Source organism: Corvus cornix, chromosome 1, assembly GCF_000738735.6.
Source record: "Corvus cornix cornix isolate S_Up_H32 chromosome 1, ASM73873v5, whole genome shotgun sequence".
NCBI classification, from domain to species: domain Eukaryota; kingdom Metazoa; phylum Chordata; class Aves; order Passeriformes; family Corvidae; genus Corvus; species Corvus cornix.
In genome coordinates this window covers 11,134,244-11,150,831 of record NC_046332.1, presented here as the reverse complement: position 1 = coordinate 11,150,831, position 16,588 = coordinate 11,134,244, and the positions used below count along the sequence as shown (strand labels likewise).

Sequence of the window (16,588 nt, the reverse complement as noted above, 5' to 3'; positions counted from 1 at the left end):
CTACTCTTCTCAGTTTGACCATCAGCTATGGGCAATGTATGCTCTTGCAGGTTTGATTCATATCCCTTTCCATTGTCCCTCATTTCTTCAGTAAGGTTGTACAGCACAGTGAGTGACAGCAAAACTAAATACTTCTATTAATGGGATTACTCTTAAATCTAATTAAACACAGACTCCAAGAGAATCTAGCTTACTATTCCACTGCCATAGTAGGTTGTCAGTACCAGAAAATATAACACAGTGGTGAGTTTGTTCTTAAAAGCCTTCATTTCCTCAGTGGCAATTTCCTGACATTGAAAATTAAACACATGGGGAAGCTTGTGTGTGTTTTCTTTCCAAAGGAGCGAAAAGAAAAAACACACAAAAAACCCCAAGCCACCCACCACAACTTAGTGCAGGGATAACACAACTGCCTATAATGCACTGGGGACATTTTATACAGGGTTGCTAGTAATACCAAGGATTTAAATGCCATTTTCAGATCTGACATGCTGAGAATAAATTCATCACTAATTTAAAAAAAAAAAAGTTTAAAAAGTTCGTGTCAACCTTCTACAGACAAAAGATAATTGTACAATTGATAAGGAGATCTAACTAAACTTCTTTACATTGAAGCCACCATGAGCAAAATAAAGGGGGGAAAATCCTACTGCAGGAGACACTAAATAATTCTACTTGTTTAATAAAATCTACATAGATGTACTACATATATGGCCAAAGAACTGATACATAATTATTCTCCACTGCACCATGAATAAAGTAACTATAGCATCAAGAAACTCAGATTTTACAGATATCAATCCCACTACAAAACTTCCTTTGACTTTTATTTCTATGTTATTTCCTGTATTTATTTGCAGAACACATTTAATTTTTTTCTCCCATAAAAAAAACTACACTAAAGCAGAGGACTAGAACCTGCACAACTTAGCGAAATGCAGGTTGTGGGACCTCCATATCAACTAAATTAAACTGTTTAAAATCAGGTATATTTAATGCTAATTTCATATATAAAATACCTACTCTTTTATTACAAAGTTCACACTTAACCTCCCACTTCTCCCTTTGGGAAAGTCATTCCTGTCAGGGAGAAACTACTCTTAAGGTTATTAAGCTTTAGCATATCAAGGCAGACAATGACAGACTCTTCTCCAATTATGTTTTGATGGAGGAGTACCCAGCTTTTGCCTTAAATCTTTACTGCATGACCCCAAAATAAAGGTAATGCTTAAAGATAGCTCAAATAAAAAAAAACAAAACAAAACAAAACAAAACACCCCCCACTGAAATAAGAAAGGAAAGAACAGATATTAATCAAAGAATTGATAAGTAAGAATTATCTGCAGATTAACAGTTTTGTCACAGGCAAGTTTTATTTCCCATGCCTTTACACTAAACTTATGAAAAGAAAAAATACCTACTGGTGTCTGCCTGGCTGCCCACGCTGATATATCTGTCATTCCCAGGAAGGGCTGTTTGGTAGTAAGTTGCCTCCTCTAGTTGGGGAACTTTGGCATTCTTCGCGGTGAGAAAAGCCACAGCCAACTCCAGATTACCATTGCTGTCCTTTAAGCATAAAAAAAGCCACGAGAAGTGAGAGTCCCCTCACTCTTTTTATAATTTTTCTTAAAAGCAAACTACATGATTAGCAACTTCAGGTCAATAGCCATTGTACTGTCAGGTAAAAATACTGACTAGAAAATAAAGTTTCCAAACTTGACATATTCTGCATATTTCACTATTTTTAACCAAAATAAAGATAAAAGATCTTATAAAAACTTGTTTTGGTGAAGTTTCACTTATTTCAGAAAAAAAAAACCAAACCAAAACACCATCTTGTAGTGTAGGTCAACCTCTCAACAACACAACCAGCACATTCACAGGCTTCTCAAAAGCAGTCAGATGAATTTTTCTGAAAATCTACAGTTTCATTTTTAAAGCCAGAGATCCTGGTTTTTGAAGAGCAGTTGTGCACATGACTTATGCTAAAAACAACTATCTATTTTTTGTGTGTGTATATATATATATTTGATTTAAATTACTAAATTCTCACCTACCATGTATAAATGGCTAAATAGTTCTGCTTGAGAGAGACAAAGCATTTTTAAAATTTTTTATATCTATTTAAGTATATGGAAATAGAATACAGAGAGACCTGCCATTCTTTACTTGCATCAAAGAACTCTTCTGTGCTGTAGAATAAATTACTGTGGTTGAAAAAACAGTGAAACAATACCAAGTTAGCAAAGGCTGGCAAGTTTAAGCAGAGTTCTTCATTTGGCACAATGAGCAAGGCGTGTGCATGATAGAAAACAACCACACCTTGACAAGAAAACACCACTTGATTCCTCAGCAGCTGACCAGCTGTAGCAGCACCAATGTATCCCAGAACAATTCACACAAAGGTTAAAGCCAAGTCGTAACATTCCTGTCTTTTCATGTTTGAACACTGGATTAATTTTTATGTCAGTACCAAACGAGAACAAGATTCCTTGTAAAGTGAACAAGCCATCATTTCCCCTGAAATAAATTCAAGCTGGGAAGGAAGGGAGGGACAAGAGTAAGAAAGGGTGGGATTTATGGCTTTCACAGGCAGTTAAGATACATTCAGGCGCATTCAGCTACAAGCCAGTTATCTTACCTTCAGTGCCTGTTGTAGTACTTGGATGTCATTGATACCAGTGATCTCCCTCAGCTGATTTAAAAATGTTTGCTGGTGCTAAAACAAAAAAACATCATCAAAATAAGATTAGAGCCAAATAACAGCAAAACCAATTACTTACAAAAGCACACTCCTCCACAAATATTAAAGGCATCTCCATTTGAAGTTTATGCACCAAAAAGGGGTAGAACCTTCATTACTCGAGTTTGTCTTAGTTTCTGCAATTCAGGCACTTCTAATTCCCAAATGTTATGATTTTGCATTTTCGTGGGCTTGCTTGGTTTTGGATTTTTTTAAACAAAAAAATGGGTAACCTTAGGCAACATGGATGCAACTAGCCTATATAAAGCCACAATGGGCCCTTCTAAACAAATAAAACTCCGCAGCTTTGGTCTCCAAAGGCAGTAGGGGAAATAGCTGACTGAACTCCCATCAAAACCAACTTCTTTAACTCCCAGTTACTCTCAACCCCATTATTTCCTTAACGTAAATAATTCCTAGTCATTCCAACCACAAAACCAGGAAATTCAACTTTACTGATCACTGAGGTGTTTGAAGAGAAATTCTATTTAAAACTCCAAACAAAACAGTTTCTTGATACTGAAACAGAACTTCAGGAATCCATCCAAACTGCCTTCCTTGACCAGTTGTATCCAACTCTCCCAAATCACATTAGTCAGCACCCATGACTGAGTTTAAAGTAACATTTGGAACTAGAAAAAGAACAAGAGGTCCTGGGTCTCTTAAATACTCATTCCATAAGAACTTTGTGTCTTGGTTTTGTTTTATTTAAATAAAAACCTCGTCCCACCCCTGTTTAGAGCCAACAGATGATTCACTCTGTTCATGCTCAGCTATCACATCACAGAAGCAAAAAGCAGGCACTAAGCTGGAACAATCCTTGAATTCCTGTTAACCATTAAAAGCATCTTAACCATTAAAACCATGAAAACACAGAGCACTGACCATTGTTCCATACTAACAAATTTAATTGTTCCTTTGGCAGATGGGAAATGGAGAAAAGATATTTTCAAGTGGTTTTTCTTTTTAATTCTTTGCCCACCACATCCTGAACTCCAAACAGTAATTTAATCTATGAAAGAGAAGATTTTTGTAAAGTACAGGGTTTTGTTTGCAAGACAAAAAACATATTTCCTATCGGGAATAAATAAACATTCTCCTGCTACTCTCCAAATTCAATTTAAAATAGCAACTATAATTGTCTTGTGGCTACTTCTAAAATACTTATCTTTAAAGTGAATTATTTGGAATCAAATACTCAAATACCCTTATTCTCTCCTTATCACTGCTTTGTATAGAGGAGGAAATTAAGAGCTGCATGAATGCTGAATTCCCCAGTGTGAAATTAACCTGGCAGGCACTACTTCATGCCCTAATAAGTTGAAATAGAAGGCGTATAGTTCAGGATGCTTATGAATTACATACACAATCTTCCCTTCATTTATGATCCTAAGAGACACTGCTAACAATCCAATTTGCCTCTTTCTTTTTTCTTTTCCTTTTAAAAACCCTTCTGTTGGCACAAGAGAAGTGAAGTGATGCAGGAAAACAAACTCCCACTCTATCCCCATCCCTCACCCACTCGTTTGTTTACTCTGTGCATTTCATAGCACTGTACAAAGCCATGACTTGTTTCGCCTATAAAGTTGCTTTCCTGCCCCTATGTCTGGAAAGAATCAAAGAAAAGAAACAAAGTATTTGGGAAAAATAATTACAACAGCATTAAAATTGGCAGCAGCAATCCAAGGGCATGACGGTAAAGTAGATTTGTTTTCTTATTTGCCACCAACATGATGGTGAACAAAACAGAAAATAGTTTCACTGTAAATTATTACAACAACAAGTTGTAACAGATTTCTGTATCTTCCACAATATATACAACACTTGGAAAGGCTGACTGGAGGATCTTCATTGTTCACAGAGACTGGGAAAAGGCAGAAGAGACAGTTTACCAACAAACAATCTCTTAGCAGTTCAAAATACTGGCTGTTAATTTATGAGCACAGCTGTGACTTATAAACTTAGACATCTGTAGTTTATATCCACATTTCAGTATTCCAGTGTAAAAGCTGTGCTTCAAGGTCCCCTTACATTTAACAGATCAGAACCAGGCCCAGAGATGCTCCTTCTCATCAGGAGATGATTTAAGTATTTAAGTATACTTCTTTTTAAGGCCAAAAGTTTAAGGCACTCAGCTTCAGAATTTCTAACTGGTAATTAAAAGAACAACATGGAGAATTCATAATCACCCTAGTTAGAAGTGACAGGAACTAAGAGGAAAATTAACAGTTCTCCTGAATACCTTAAATGGAGCTTTGGGGCATTTGTCTGGTTTAGACATTGCTGGTTTTTTCAGCTACGTGTGGACAAGTTGCCATTAATTTCTAATTGACTTATTTCAAATCATGCAGAATTTAAAGAATGGATACATTCCCTTTCTAGAAGAAGTAAAATTGAAATTGTTTCCACCCGATCAACGTGTTCTTTTAATACCTGCTAACAGACTAACAGATCTTCAGAAACAATTGTAAAACTGCATAAAGGAGCTAAAACCTCCAACTGGTGGCCTTCTTTTCCACAAATTCACCATCTGCCCTCATCCTCTCAAATCTGATGTAATTGCATCTTTACTGTGTACTGACCTTTCTTGCAACTGGATGTTTAACTTGTCACTATTCTCCTTCACTGTTTTAATGACAGTTTCTTATCACCCATGAAACTATATTAACACAGGTAATTCTATTTCTTTTCATTTTAAGTGACTGAGCAGGCAGCTACTATCAAACTCTTTCCTCATTGACTATCAGGGGCTGAAATTCAAATTTCTTTCTGCTTTTCTTTTCACTTAATATGCTTATGAAACAACTGCAACCATATTCAGAGAGCTAGTATTACTTAATTCCTGATGTGACTTCATTTAGTGCATCTGTATTACTCTGCAAAAGTCAAAATGAGTAAATTTCTTTTTTTTTTAAATAATATTCCTTTAGCTCTGGTTATTGTGGCATACAGGAAACTTATTTTACTATTACCCATGACTGAAGCTTGGAGATCAATTTCTAATGCAACTGCTAAACAGTTAAGTCTCTTCTGTATGATAAGAAATACTTAATACAACACTACAGACAGACTTCTACATATGAAGCAAGCCACCCTCCTCATGCCTATTAATGCTCATTCTGATTACATTTACTCTAAAAGCTTTACTTTTCGTGAAGCTTGGGCTAACTAGAGCTGAAGTGACTAGCATATAGAACCTCTAATGTCTAAAAACACATAGATATATTAAACAATTATAATCATAATTCATTCAAAGGCTATACCCAATAATACCCAAAAGAACTCACCCTACACTAAAACGAAGATAAAAAATTAAGAAGGCAGCAGACAAGTATTTACAAGTGTCTGAAGTACCTACACCAATGTATGCTCATAAAATCAAGTCAGTGAGGGAAGATTCAGATCACAACTACCAGTTCTAACGTAAAAAAGCTGCCGTATTTTTTCAAAGCGGCTCTTTCCTGATTCCCTAGTTTTTCCAAACTTGCCTCAGCAGAGGTTCAAATTCTGAATTATAACTAACTGTACTTTAATTCAGTTTAATAAGCAGCCTTTCTTTTCAAATGGAGACACAAACCAGACCATTCCAACAGAACCAGGTGCACCTACAGGTGCTAAGAAATTCACCCCCATTCTTTCAAACTTGCCTGTACCCACTACTGTTTGCCATCCTATCTTTAAATTTACATGACTGATTCCATATCTTTTCACTAGCAGAGATCCTCCAGTTTAGTGAGTCAAGACTCCAAGAATATCTGCAGTGCTAGGACATATGTGCACATAGGTCATACACACGCCCATTCTCCATGGAGCCTCAACAGCATTTGACTTAACTCTAAGAAGCCCCCAGGACCTGAACTACACCACCAGACTGTGCTGCTACAGCTGTTGCAGGGTACCCCAAATCCTTGGCCACACAAAGGAATGGTTCACTGATGCTATGGCTGCCCTTGGATCCAGCTGCTCACACCACTCACTCCCACCATATCACACAGCAGTCTGTTCCCTTGGGGCTTTCATGCATGAGCTATTCCCAGCCTTTCCCTTTCCTCTGGATCCCTGAGGTATGCACTATGTATCTTCAGGCTTTCAGCTCTTGGATGATTTTAACTAACAGGAAATTCTCCCATTTTCCCAGAGAGAAGCCAAATTTGTGTATTAGGAATGCATGCCCTTATTTCCAATTCTCTCCTTTTTCAGCCATCCCTCCCTTGCTGTCAGGAAATGCCCAATTAAGATTATCTGGTTTATAACCTCACACAATAGCATATTCAGTAGCTGTGCCAGCACCAGTGAAGCAGAAAAAATCTACACTACAATCAGCTTAGGGAGATACTGTGCCCAAATTAGTTCCACGACAGTACTGTAAACTCTGATAACTTCCTACAATCAGAGCAAAAAGCTAAATTACACAAATTCTTTTTTTGGACAAGGCAAATCTCATAAACTGACTAATACTGAATTATAGTGAAGATAAATTTGGGGAGAAAATTAGCCACCTTTTGATCTGTTTATTTTCTCCTCTCTGTAGCTTCTGACGAAGCACACGTAAACTTTGGCTTTATTCATGGCAACATCCAAATGTTTGCATTTGCAACACAAGCATTTACAAACTCAGAAGATAAAACAACTCTCTTCCATTTCCAAGCACAGATAAAGTTGTATGTTCAGGAATGAATGAGATGATCCAACCATTAGCAGGAGAAAACAGGATCCATGGCCTTACTACACAGTTCACATTTCAATAGTACATAATGAAAATGTACTAGGGGCACCAAGCTGATTAGAAGTATGGAGCACCTCTCCTATGGGGAAAGGCTGAGAGAATTGGGACTGTTCAGCCTGGAACAGAGATGGCTTAGGGGTGACTTGCAGCCTTCTACCACGTAACAGGAGCCTACACGAAAAACTGAGATTATTTACAAGGGCCTGCAGCGACAGGACAAGGCAGAACAGCTTCCAACTAACAGAGTAGGTTTAGATTGTGTATCAGGAAAAATTCTTTACTTTGAGGGTGGTGAGGCACTGGAACAGGTTGCCCTGGGAGGTTGTGGATTACACATTCCTGGAAGTGTCCCAGGCCAGGCTGGATGGGGCTCTGCTACTCTGGGGTAGTGGAAGGTGTCCTGCCCACAGCAGGGGGGTGGGAACCATACATATGATCTTTCAGGTACCTTCCAACCCAGGCCATGATTCTGATACCTGAGGGATGAATACTTTTATTAGAGGCAAAAAGAAAGAAAGAAAAAAAGAATACAAATGCTGAGAATGGCATCTTGACTCAGGCCCTCCACACAAGTCATACTTTCTTTACTTTCAAGTGCAACGCTCATTTATAAGACCTATTTGTTGGAGGAAAACTCAAATGACATCGCAAATATATTTTATATTAAAGACAATTCTAATGAAGCCTGAGCCGCAGAGGACCTGCTAATGGCACTGCTTGCAGACAAGTAGCTAATAAGCTGGTTTCCTCATATGATGCTGCTGTAATGAGAAGAACACTGAGAGCTTAGAGGAATATAATCCTCTATAAACAGGCTTTAAGTTTCTGCTACAAACAAACAAATAGTTTAACATACAAAGGACAAGCATACTAAAGACCCTCAATTACTGCTGTGAATATCATTTTCTGCCACATTAATCATATCTCCCAGGAATAGTTAAAAGGCCCACAGACACTGCTGTACATTATAGCTTCCAGCAACACAGATACATTAAGCATTTTCTAAATATACTGTTGGTCAAGTTCCAAATAGGCAAATAAAAGCTAACTCCTTCCATGAAAATACTGAGTTGAAGCACAGGGAAAACATGCAGTCAGCTCCAGAAGGCTTTGTTGAACGTCTTTGCTCTTCCCAGCTCTCATGGTTTTTCCCCATGTTTATGCAGAATAAATGTATTTATAAAAATATATAAATTAGAAAGTGGTTATATGTATACATATATTTTTAAAAGCACTATTTTGCTAGTGCAAAGACGAAGTTAAATCTCTGCACCAGCTGTAAGGTGTTCCTTAAAGCATAACAGAAATAGGTTCCCTTGCCCAGCATCTGCTAACTGAGCTTCCTTTTGTTCAGGTATGAAAAGAGAAACCTCTTACATGACATTGTATCCTCTAAGAAAGTAGGTAAAGATATATTTTTATACACACACAGATGCAAAATGCACCTCAGCTTGGCTCAGACAAAAATCACCTGTGGAGAACAAAGGACATGCACAAAGACAGCAGATTTTCAGTCCAGGACTGCTCTGCACAAGCTGCCAAAATCTGACAATTACAGCAGCAGCTTGTACAAAGTGCAACTGGACTGAGAGCAAAAACTTACTTCAAGGAGGCAAAAGGACACAGTGTATGGTAGGAACTTCCAGCCAACCACAGCCTAGCCCAAATAAAACTTTAAGGGGGAAAAGGATTGAGTGCACTACTTAGGTACATACACTCATCTCTCAAAAATTAAATGAAGGATTCTACATAATCATAGCTTTATGTAACCCATATTGATCCTAGACAACACACAAAATACTCTCACCATACTTCTATGCTTTCCATGCTTCAAGTGACATTTCAATGAATTTTACAGTTTGATATTAAGGTTTCTACACAACATGAGACCATGCATTCATATAAACACTCACTATTTTGAGCCTCATATGTGGCCAAAAAAACCAATCTTTTTCACTCTCAGCATATGCATTTGTCTTTATTCAAGCTACAGTTAAAAATTTTGAAATGAGATTTTAAGGAGAGACTTGAGGAGTTTGGTTTGTATTCTCTGACACTAAATATAACACAAACTCACCTCTGACAGTTATTTACAAAAAAGCATCCAGAAATTATGAGCCAAATCATCACCTGCATGGGGAATATTCTTGCAATGAGCAGGAAAACCACCTGCTCAGTTCAAAGGGGGGAATTTTAAAATTAGTCTAAGAACTGATTTATGAACACTTGCTTGAGTTTCTAGTTGTTACTGATAGCTACTCTGAAATGAGCCTCAGTGACAGGATGATAATCAAGAAAGGAGCCTTAGTACTTACTGAAAACAAAAAGGTGTCAGAAATGTAAAATTACTGTGAATTTTGAGATCTGTGTGTTTTAAAGCATCATGATTTCTCCATACCCTGCTCAGCATAACAGTGAGCTTCCCAGTAGTAATGACAGCAGCTCTAAAATTAATTAACTACAGTAAAACCAATGAGATCTCCAGTTTCACTTAACTAGACACAAATTAAACTTCAGGTTGTATTCGCTGGAAACACCATGGGAAAACCTGCTTCACAAAAATCACTTTTGATTCTTACATACTCCAGTAACTGTGACAGTAATTAGCAAAAATCTCTCTGCTCCAATTCAAGTCTGTTGGGTGATTAGTTACTGGTGGCAGCAGGGCAGGTCATTCAAAGCACCAGCACTATTATCTGTAAACTACATATAAAGTTCAGGAGGATTCCTCCAAGAGCCCACCCACGGACAACAGCTGGGCACTGCCACAGTCCCAGTGGTTCACAGCCCTAGTCCCACCTCAGCACCAAGACACCTGCCAAAAGCATGCACAAGCCACGGCAAACTGAAGCCAGCGGGCTCAGTCAGATGCAATGTTATACAAATAGAAAGGAGAAGAAGGCTGGAGGATGACAAACACACAGCAAACTGTGTGTACATAAATCCACGCATACAGAACCACAGGGGTAGGGGGTTGGAAGAGGCTTCTGGAGATCATCTAATCCAACACCCTGCGAAAGCAAGATATACATACACACATGAGGAAAGGCTGAGAGAAATGGGGCTATTCAGGCTGAAAAAGAGAAGGCTTTGGGATGACCTAATTGTGGCCTTTCAGCACCTGGAGGGAGCCTACAGGAAAGATGGAGAGAGACTATTTACAAGGGCCTGGAGTGACAGTACAAGGGGGAATGGCTTCACACTGAGAGTAGGTGTAGATTAATATGAGGAAGAAATTCTCTACTGTCAGGGCAGTGAGGCCCTGGCACAGGTTGCCCAGAGAAGCTCCGGATGCCTGATCCCTGGGAGTGTTCAAGGCCAGGCAGGATGGAGCTCTGAGCAACCTGGGATAGTGGAAGGTATCCCTGCCCATGGCAGGGGGGTGGAATAAAATGAGCTTTAAGGTCCCTTCCAACCCAGATCATTCTATGATTCTATGATATTTTTCCAATCACTCCTGGCTACTTACTGTTCTAAAAGTTTACTTCTTAATTTTATTCTTGTGTTCACACATATTTACCATCATGCATAAACATCACCCTGCTCTGCACAACACAGAAGAGCTCCCAAGGAAACACCAAGCTAGCCCCATTCCTCCTCACACTGCCGTTATGATAACAAGGGCAACTATTCTAGGAGCAAACAAACCAGCTCTGGAAATTCCAAGTGTCCTCAGATCAATGGGATCCCAGGCTCCGTAATACTTACAAACAGTAACACTCACACGGGCTGTCAGACCACAAGCAGCTTCTAAGGAGCCAGCTGCTCTTCCCAGGCTGTAGCTCCTGCCAGCGCCGGGCAGCCCAGGCTGGTGTTGCCAGATGCCACTCCTCCCTTGGATCAAGCACCACCACTCACCCACCCAAACCTCTGGCAAGCCAGGCCAGGCTCTCAATAAACCATCAGAGTCGCTCTCCACATTCAGTAATTTCCTGCCAACTTAGTGAGAGCCAGGGGTGGGAGAAGGGACAGGATAAGACAAAGACTGCACCGATTTCCACTGGATTCAACTGTTGTGGAGCAGCAACCTTTTAAGAATGAGTTGTTTCTCTGCCATTATTTTAATCCTTCTTTTAATCAGTGAGAGAAACTGACAGGGGAAAAAGCCTCCCGCATTCCCCATCCTACTTAGGCAGCATTGCTGAAAACTTACACCAACAGGAGGTGAATTAAAATTCTTACAGTGACAGAGATGTGGTGCTCCTGATGTACACTTCTCACAAGTGAACATGCACAATCAGACCCACTCCTGCACCAGCTGAAATGCCATACGCTGTTCTCCACTCCCTGCTTTAGGTGTGCACATCCAGAAGGATTTCACTTACTGCAGCTGTTGATGGCACAAAGATCAAAGCTTCCACTTCACCTCAAACAACTCTGCTACGTGCCCTAGGTAAGTGATACCAGGAAGATTTCACAGTTTTTCCACACAAAATTCAGCATAGTACAGCAGAGAAATTGTAAATAAAATTTAAATTGAACTTTTTTACAGACAGGTCTGTAAGTCCACTGTATTCAATAGAAGGGACACATTTGGGGAAAAAGCTCAGCTGTCTGTTTTGAATAAGAAGGAAAAAAGAAAAAAACAAAAACCAACCAAACTTAACAGAAAGCCTTTCAATAAAGGTTCTTCCCTTTAGTCCTATTAAAAAAAAAAATTAGTAACAATTTCCTACAGAAACAGGCCTTGTAATCACAGAGTGGGCACGTACCCAGGCATGTCTGCCCTCCTGTCTCTCAAAAGCAACATCCCTGACAGCTCAAAGCCACCTCCAGCAGCTTGGCCTGACCCCAGGGATCCCCAAAAGCCTCCACAGCACCCCCAGGCTCCCTGGCATGCTGGCCAGCCAGAGTGTAGCTCCTCATCACACTTGCCTGCTCTTGCCCACAATAAGTAAGAGACAACACAGCGGGCTTGGAAGAAGAACAGAGGGGGAACACCTCCACTCCACTGCAGTGAGGTCTGCCAGAGGTGAACTCATCCCACAGCCTCAACTGGTCACCCCCTCCCCAACTGTTGGTGCATTGGAAGACAAAATTACATCAGAAAAGCCACATAACCCTATTTTCAGCATTCAGTAAAATGATTTGAGAGCTTATCCTGCCCCCACTAATCATTTAAAAAGAAATCGTATGAAGAGACACATGTTCTTAGCCTGGGGAGGGGAGTGGGGGCAGGGACAGACACAAGGCACAACTCCGCAGAAGAACAGCCTACAGATAACATTAAGCCACGCGAAATCTGGGGTAGTGTTTAACAGGTCACCTGGAAGGTGACAGGCTTCTGACAGCAGTTTCAGCTTCTGAGGGAAGACAGCTTTTCCTGGGTCAAGCACCAGGAATGCGCTGGCGTGTGCTGTGTCCCTGCGGAAAGGCCACTGCCACACCACGGACTGTGAAGGGCAGCCAACAGCTTTCACTTGCATTGGGTAATAACCTCCATGGATGCAGGTGATATTAGAATTGAAACGAACCTCAAACACAACAGAGACACTACGGTATTCAAAGACATGGTAAGATTTGTACTAGGGATCAGCATGTAATTTTAGTACCTCACAATTAAAGAAACAGTAAATTCAGCACTGCACTCCACAGAGGGCAACTGACATTTTCTAGGCCATTTTCTTTCAAGGAGAAAGAACAAAAAGATAATGCTTAAAGTTTTGGGGTTTTTTTTTAATGGACTTTGAATTACATTATATTGAAACACACATTTGCCTCACCTCCCACAGAAAGGTGGTTATTCTAATACATTCGGACACAGTCTCAAGAAATTTACAACTTTGGTTCATAAGCACAGTTTGCTGCAATTTAGCCCTGCCAGTTTTCCCTGTCTCAGTAGTGTCATAATAGTATCACCAAGAATGACTTTCTGCCATCACCACATACCTACCTGAAGCTTCATAAGCTGACTTGAATAAAAGGGGTACAAAATACTCCTCTAATGAGTTCGCATTTTTGGAAAATTATTTGAAACAAAACCTTAAATTCTGTGCTGCCTTCCTAGCAGCAGCATTATGCCAGGACATTTTCCATTAAATGACAGATGATAAACTCTGATACTAAAATCTTCAATCCTTTTCTACTCAGTTGGGTCATAAAGCATTCAGTACCTTCCCTGGCCTCTAACAACTCAGCAGAGCCTGTGCACTGCACACACCCTCCACTCAGCACTTGCAGTAGGTGGCACATTCACCAGTCACCTTACAATCAGCCCCAGAAAAAGCTTCAAGGCAACACAGCAACTTAGCAAGAGCTGGAACTGGTTATGATGGGGAAATCTGGCTGTCTTCACCATTGATAAATCCAGAGGTTATCCTCTAGACCAGCAGACTGTACTCAAAAAGGCAGCCCAAGCAGCTTCAGGAGGGGGGACAACAGTGGTCCAGACAGGGCTGTCACAAGACACATTCTGTGGCTTTCAGCACTATGTCCTGTAAAACACGTGCAAGACCGGGGGAACTTTTAGAAGTTGCTGGTAAGCTGTTGGTTATTTTTTAATTTCCAAACAAGTAATGGAATACAGACAGAGAAGACTTAATTCTAGTATCCCATTAAAAAAAAAAGTTATAAGCTTAGATGCCAGAATTAAATAAAACTTACTAATTACTACCACCAAATAATTAAAAGGTTCTAATGTAAGAAAACTACACAGTAGTGGGAAAGTCTCTAAACAAAAAAAACATGGTCCTCAAAGAGGTGGAGATAGAAGCAGATTTTGAAGTAAAGAAGCTGACAGATGGGAAAATAGGTAATACCAAGAAGGGAAACCCCTGTGTAAACCGTCTATAAAGCCATTTAGCTTTAAAACAAATTCATATTTATAAGCTTAAAAACATTCTCATATATTCTCCCATGGTTCTGTATCAAAACAAAGCAAAAGTTAAAATCTGCGAAGTATAAGAATGCTTTCTCAGTCATAACCTAAGATTTCTGGGATACAGCATGGTATTCAGTCCTCTAACCAGGCCATTTATACCTACATACTGGAAAATGTAGGGGAAAAAGAGAAAAGTACTCTTACAACAGCTGTAGTCCCAGGAGAAATTTCTTTTCCAAAGTAACTAACTTTCAGGAGAATAAAATGAAACCAAAAACAAAAGGAAAGTGAAGTAGGAGTCTGTTCCCGTCACCTCCTCTTCTGAAAAGAATGAGGAACGTCGAGTGCCAAGGCATACCCAGCCTTTTCCAGATGCTTACTTTAAAGCACTCTCAAAGCACACACCTGAACGTAAATGAATACTATTTTCAACTTCCATGTGACACTCTCCTTTTTTTTTTTTTTCTGGCTTAATCCCAGTAAAAACACAGCTAAATTCAACTTCTCAAAATGGCTTTATGTTTTAATTGAAATTTGATTGAAAATCAGCATAATTTTTGGTATGAGAATAGGCATAGAAATTTCAAGCACAGGTATCTGATTTTCCTTAGTCACACAGCTTTGAGACAGACAGTTATCACACAAACCATGTGTGACTTCAAGCCTACCACTTACTATTCAACAAAAGTAAAAGTTGTCATGAAATACAGCTACATAATTCACAATTCAAAAATTTTACACCTCAGACCCTAATGTCAAGTGAACATCCTCTTCTAAAGGGAGCCCTCTAGATTTTGGGGTACAACACCAGTGAAATGATTACAATTGGCAGGAAGAGGCCACAGGGAGGTGGAATGCCATTATATCACATGCATTCATTTCCACAAATTCTGTGTATAGTAAGATACAAGGGTCAATTAGATTTAAATAGTTCCAGATCATGCCTTGAAAACACTATTGTCTCTCTGACAAGCTTTTATTAAATACATTGTTCTGTCTACCTCTGCTTACCGTAAAGCTGAAAATATGCTTTCACCTGATGGCTAAAAAAGCTTTAGTCAAGGATATTTTAAGCACAATCTGCATTTTCTTGGCACCTAAACTTTGATAAGCTTGACTGTTGCCAATTAGCGTACAACAGAAACATTTTTAAAGAAATGCTGTTCAGAGTATAATTTTTTTCAGCAAGAATCCACCAGGTAAAATAATTCAGAAACCAGCTATAAACAAAAGCATCAAGTCAAAACTGTGAATCTCAGAATAAAACCTGCTAGGATTTGCATACCAATATTTCTGATGCCCTTAAAAAAAGTGGTTTACATACACAAATCTGTGTCAGACGATGTTTTCAAAGTTAACCTAGTTGCAACTCCAGCCTTCAAGCTGTTCCACATCACATGTCCTTTGGATTCCACCTCTCCAACACCCTTAGAAGGAGAGATACCTTAAAACTGTGGACACTCAGTGGTGCTACTGCTCACAACAGGGCTGTTCCTGTTAAAGTCCCATCACCAAGTAACACCAGATTTCAGGGGAACTCTCATGCTGATGGCTTTCAATGCGCTCCTGAATTTCATCCTTTGTGGCAAAGAAAAGCTAATGACATTTACAAAACAATGAAAACTACGAAACCCAACTGAAAAAAAAAAAAAAAATCAGTGCCTTCTTAAATTGCAAGAGTCTAGTCTGAATAGATTGATATGCTCATTGTGATTTTCAAATGCTTGGAATGAATGATGTTACTGAACTAAATACATGAGGAAACCACTCTATAATTAAACAGACAAGAACTCAGAAAGCCTCCCACCAATGACCGAAGTCATCAGTGTCCAGCTCATGACATTTTGTGTCAATCTGCCCTTTACACCATCTTAGGACCCAGCTTCACAGCATTTCACAGCAACCTCAACATTTTGAGTCAATGTTGCTTAACATTTCATTCATGCTAAAGCCTAAACCCACAGATTCTGCACCACGCTCACCAGGAAAATTACTGTGTAGTTCAGTATGAGAAAACCACCTCTCTCCCAGAAGATAGAGCCCTGTGAGCGTCAGCAGGAGTCAGCACACCCCCACAGCCACTCCAGAACACAGGCTGGTGTACTCGCCTCAAATACTGAGGCAGGGGAGGTGTAACCCTCTGCAGCCAAGAGACACTTTATCCACTTCTGAAAAATGGGGTGGTAACAGAGCACAAAGGTGGTATGGACAGGACCATTCAAAAAAGTTTCATGAAAATTTTCCACTAAGGGTCTGTAGAGCTCTTAGTCAATTCCAGGTTTTGAAGTCCTACAGAAAT

The 16,588-nt window shown here is 39.5% G+C and overlaps 1 protein-coding gene across 2 annotated transcripts in view; it reads right to left on the bottom strand.

The window, feature by feature from the left end:
* USP25 (ubiquitin specific peptidase 25) overlaps positions 1-16,588 on the bottom strand; it is an 89,629-nt gene that overhangs the window by 66,453 nt on the left and 6,588 nt on the right. For both annotated transcript variants that reach the window (XM_039556325.1, XM_039556335.1), the window contains exons 2-3: positions 2,642-2,719; positions 1,422-1,566 (exon numbers count right to left, since the gene is read on the bottom strand). In XM_039556325.1, coding sequence (XP_039412259.1) covers positions 1,422-1,566; positions 2,642-2,719 — 223 coding nt within the window. The remainder of the gene's footprint in view (positions 1-1,421; positions 1,567-2,641; positions 2,720-16,588) is intronic.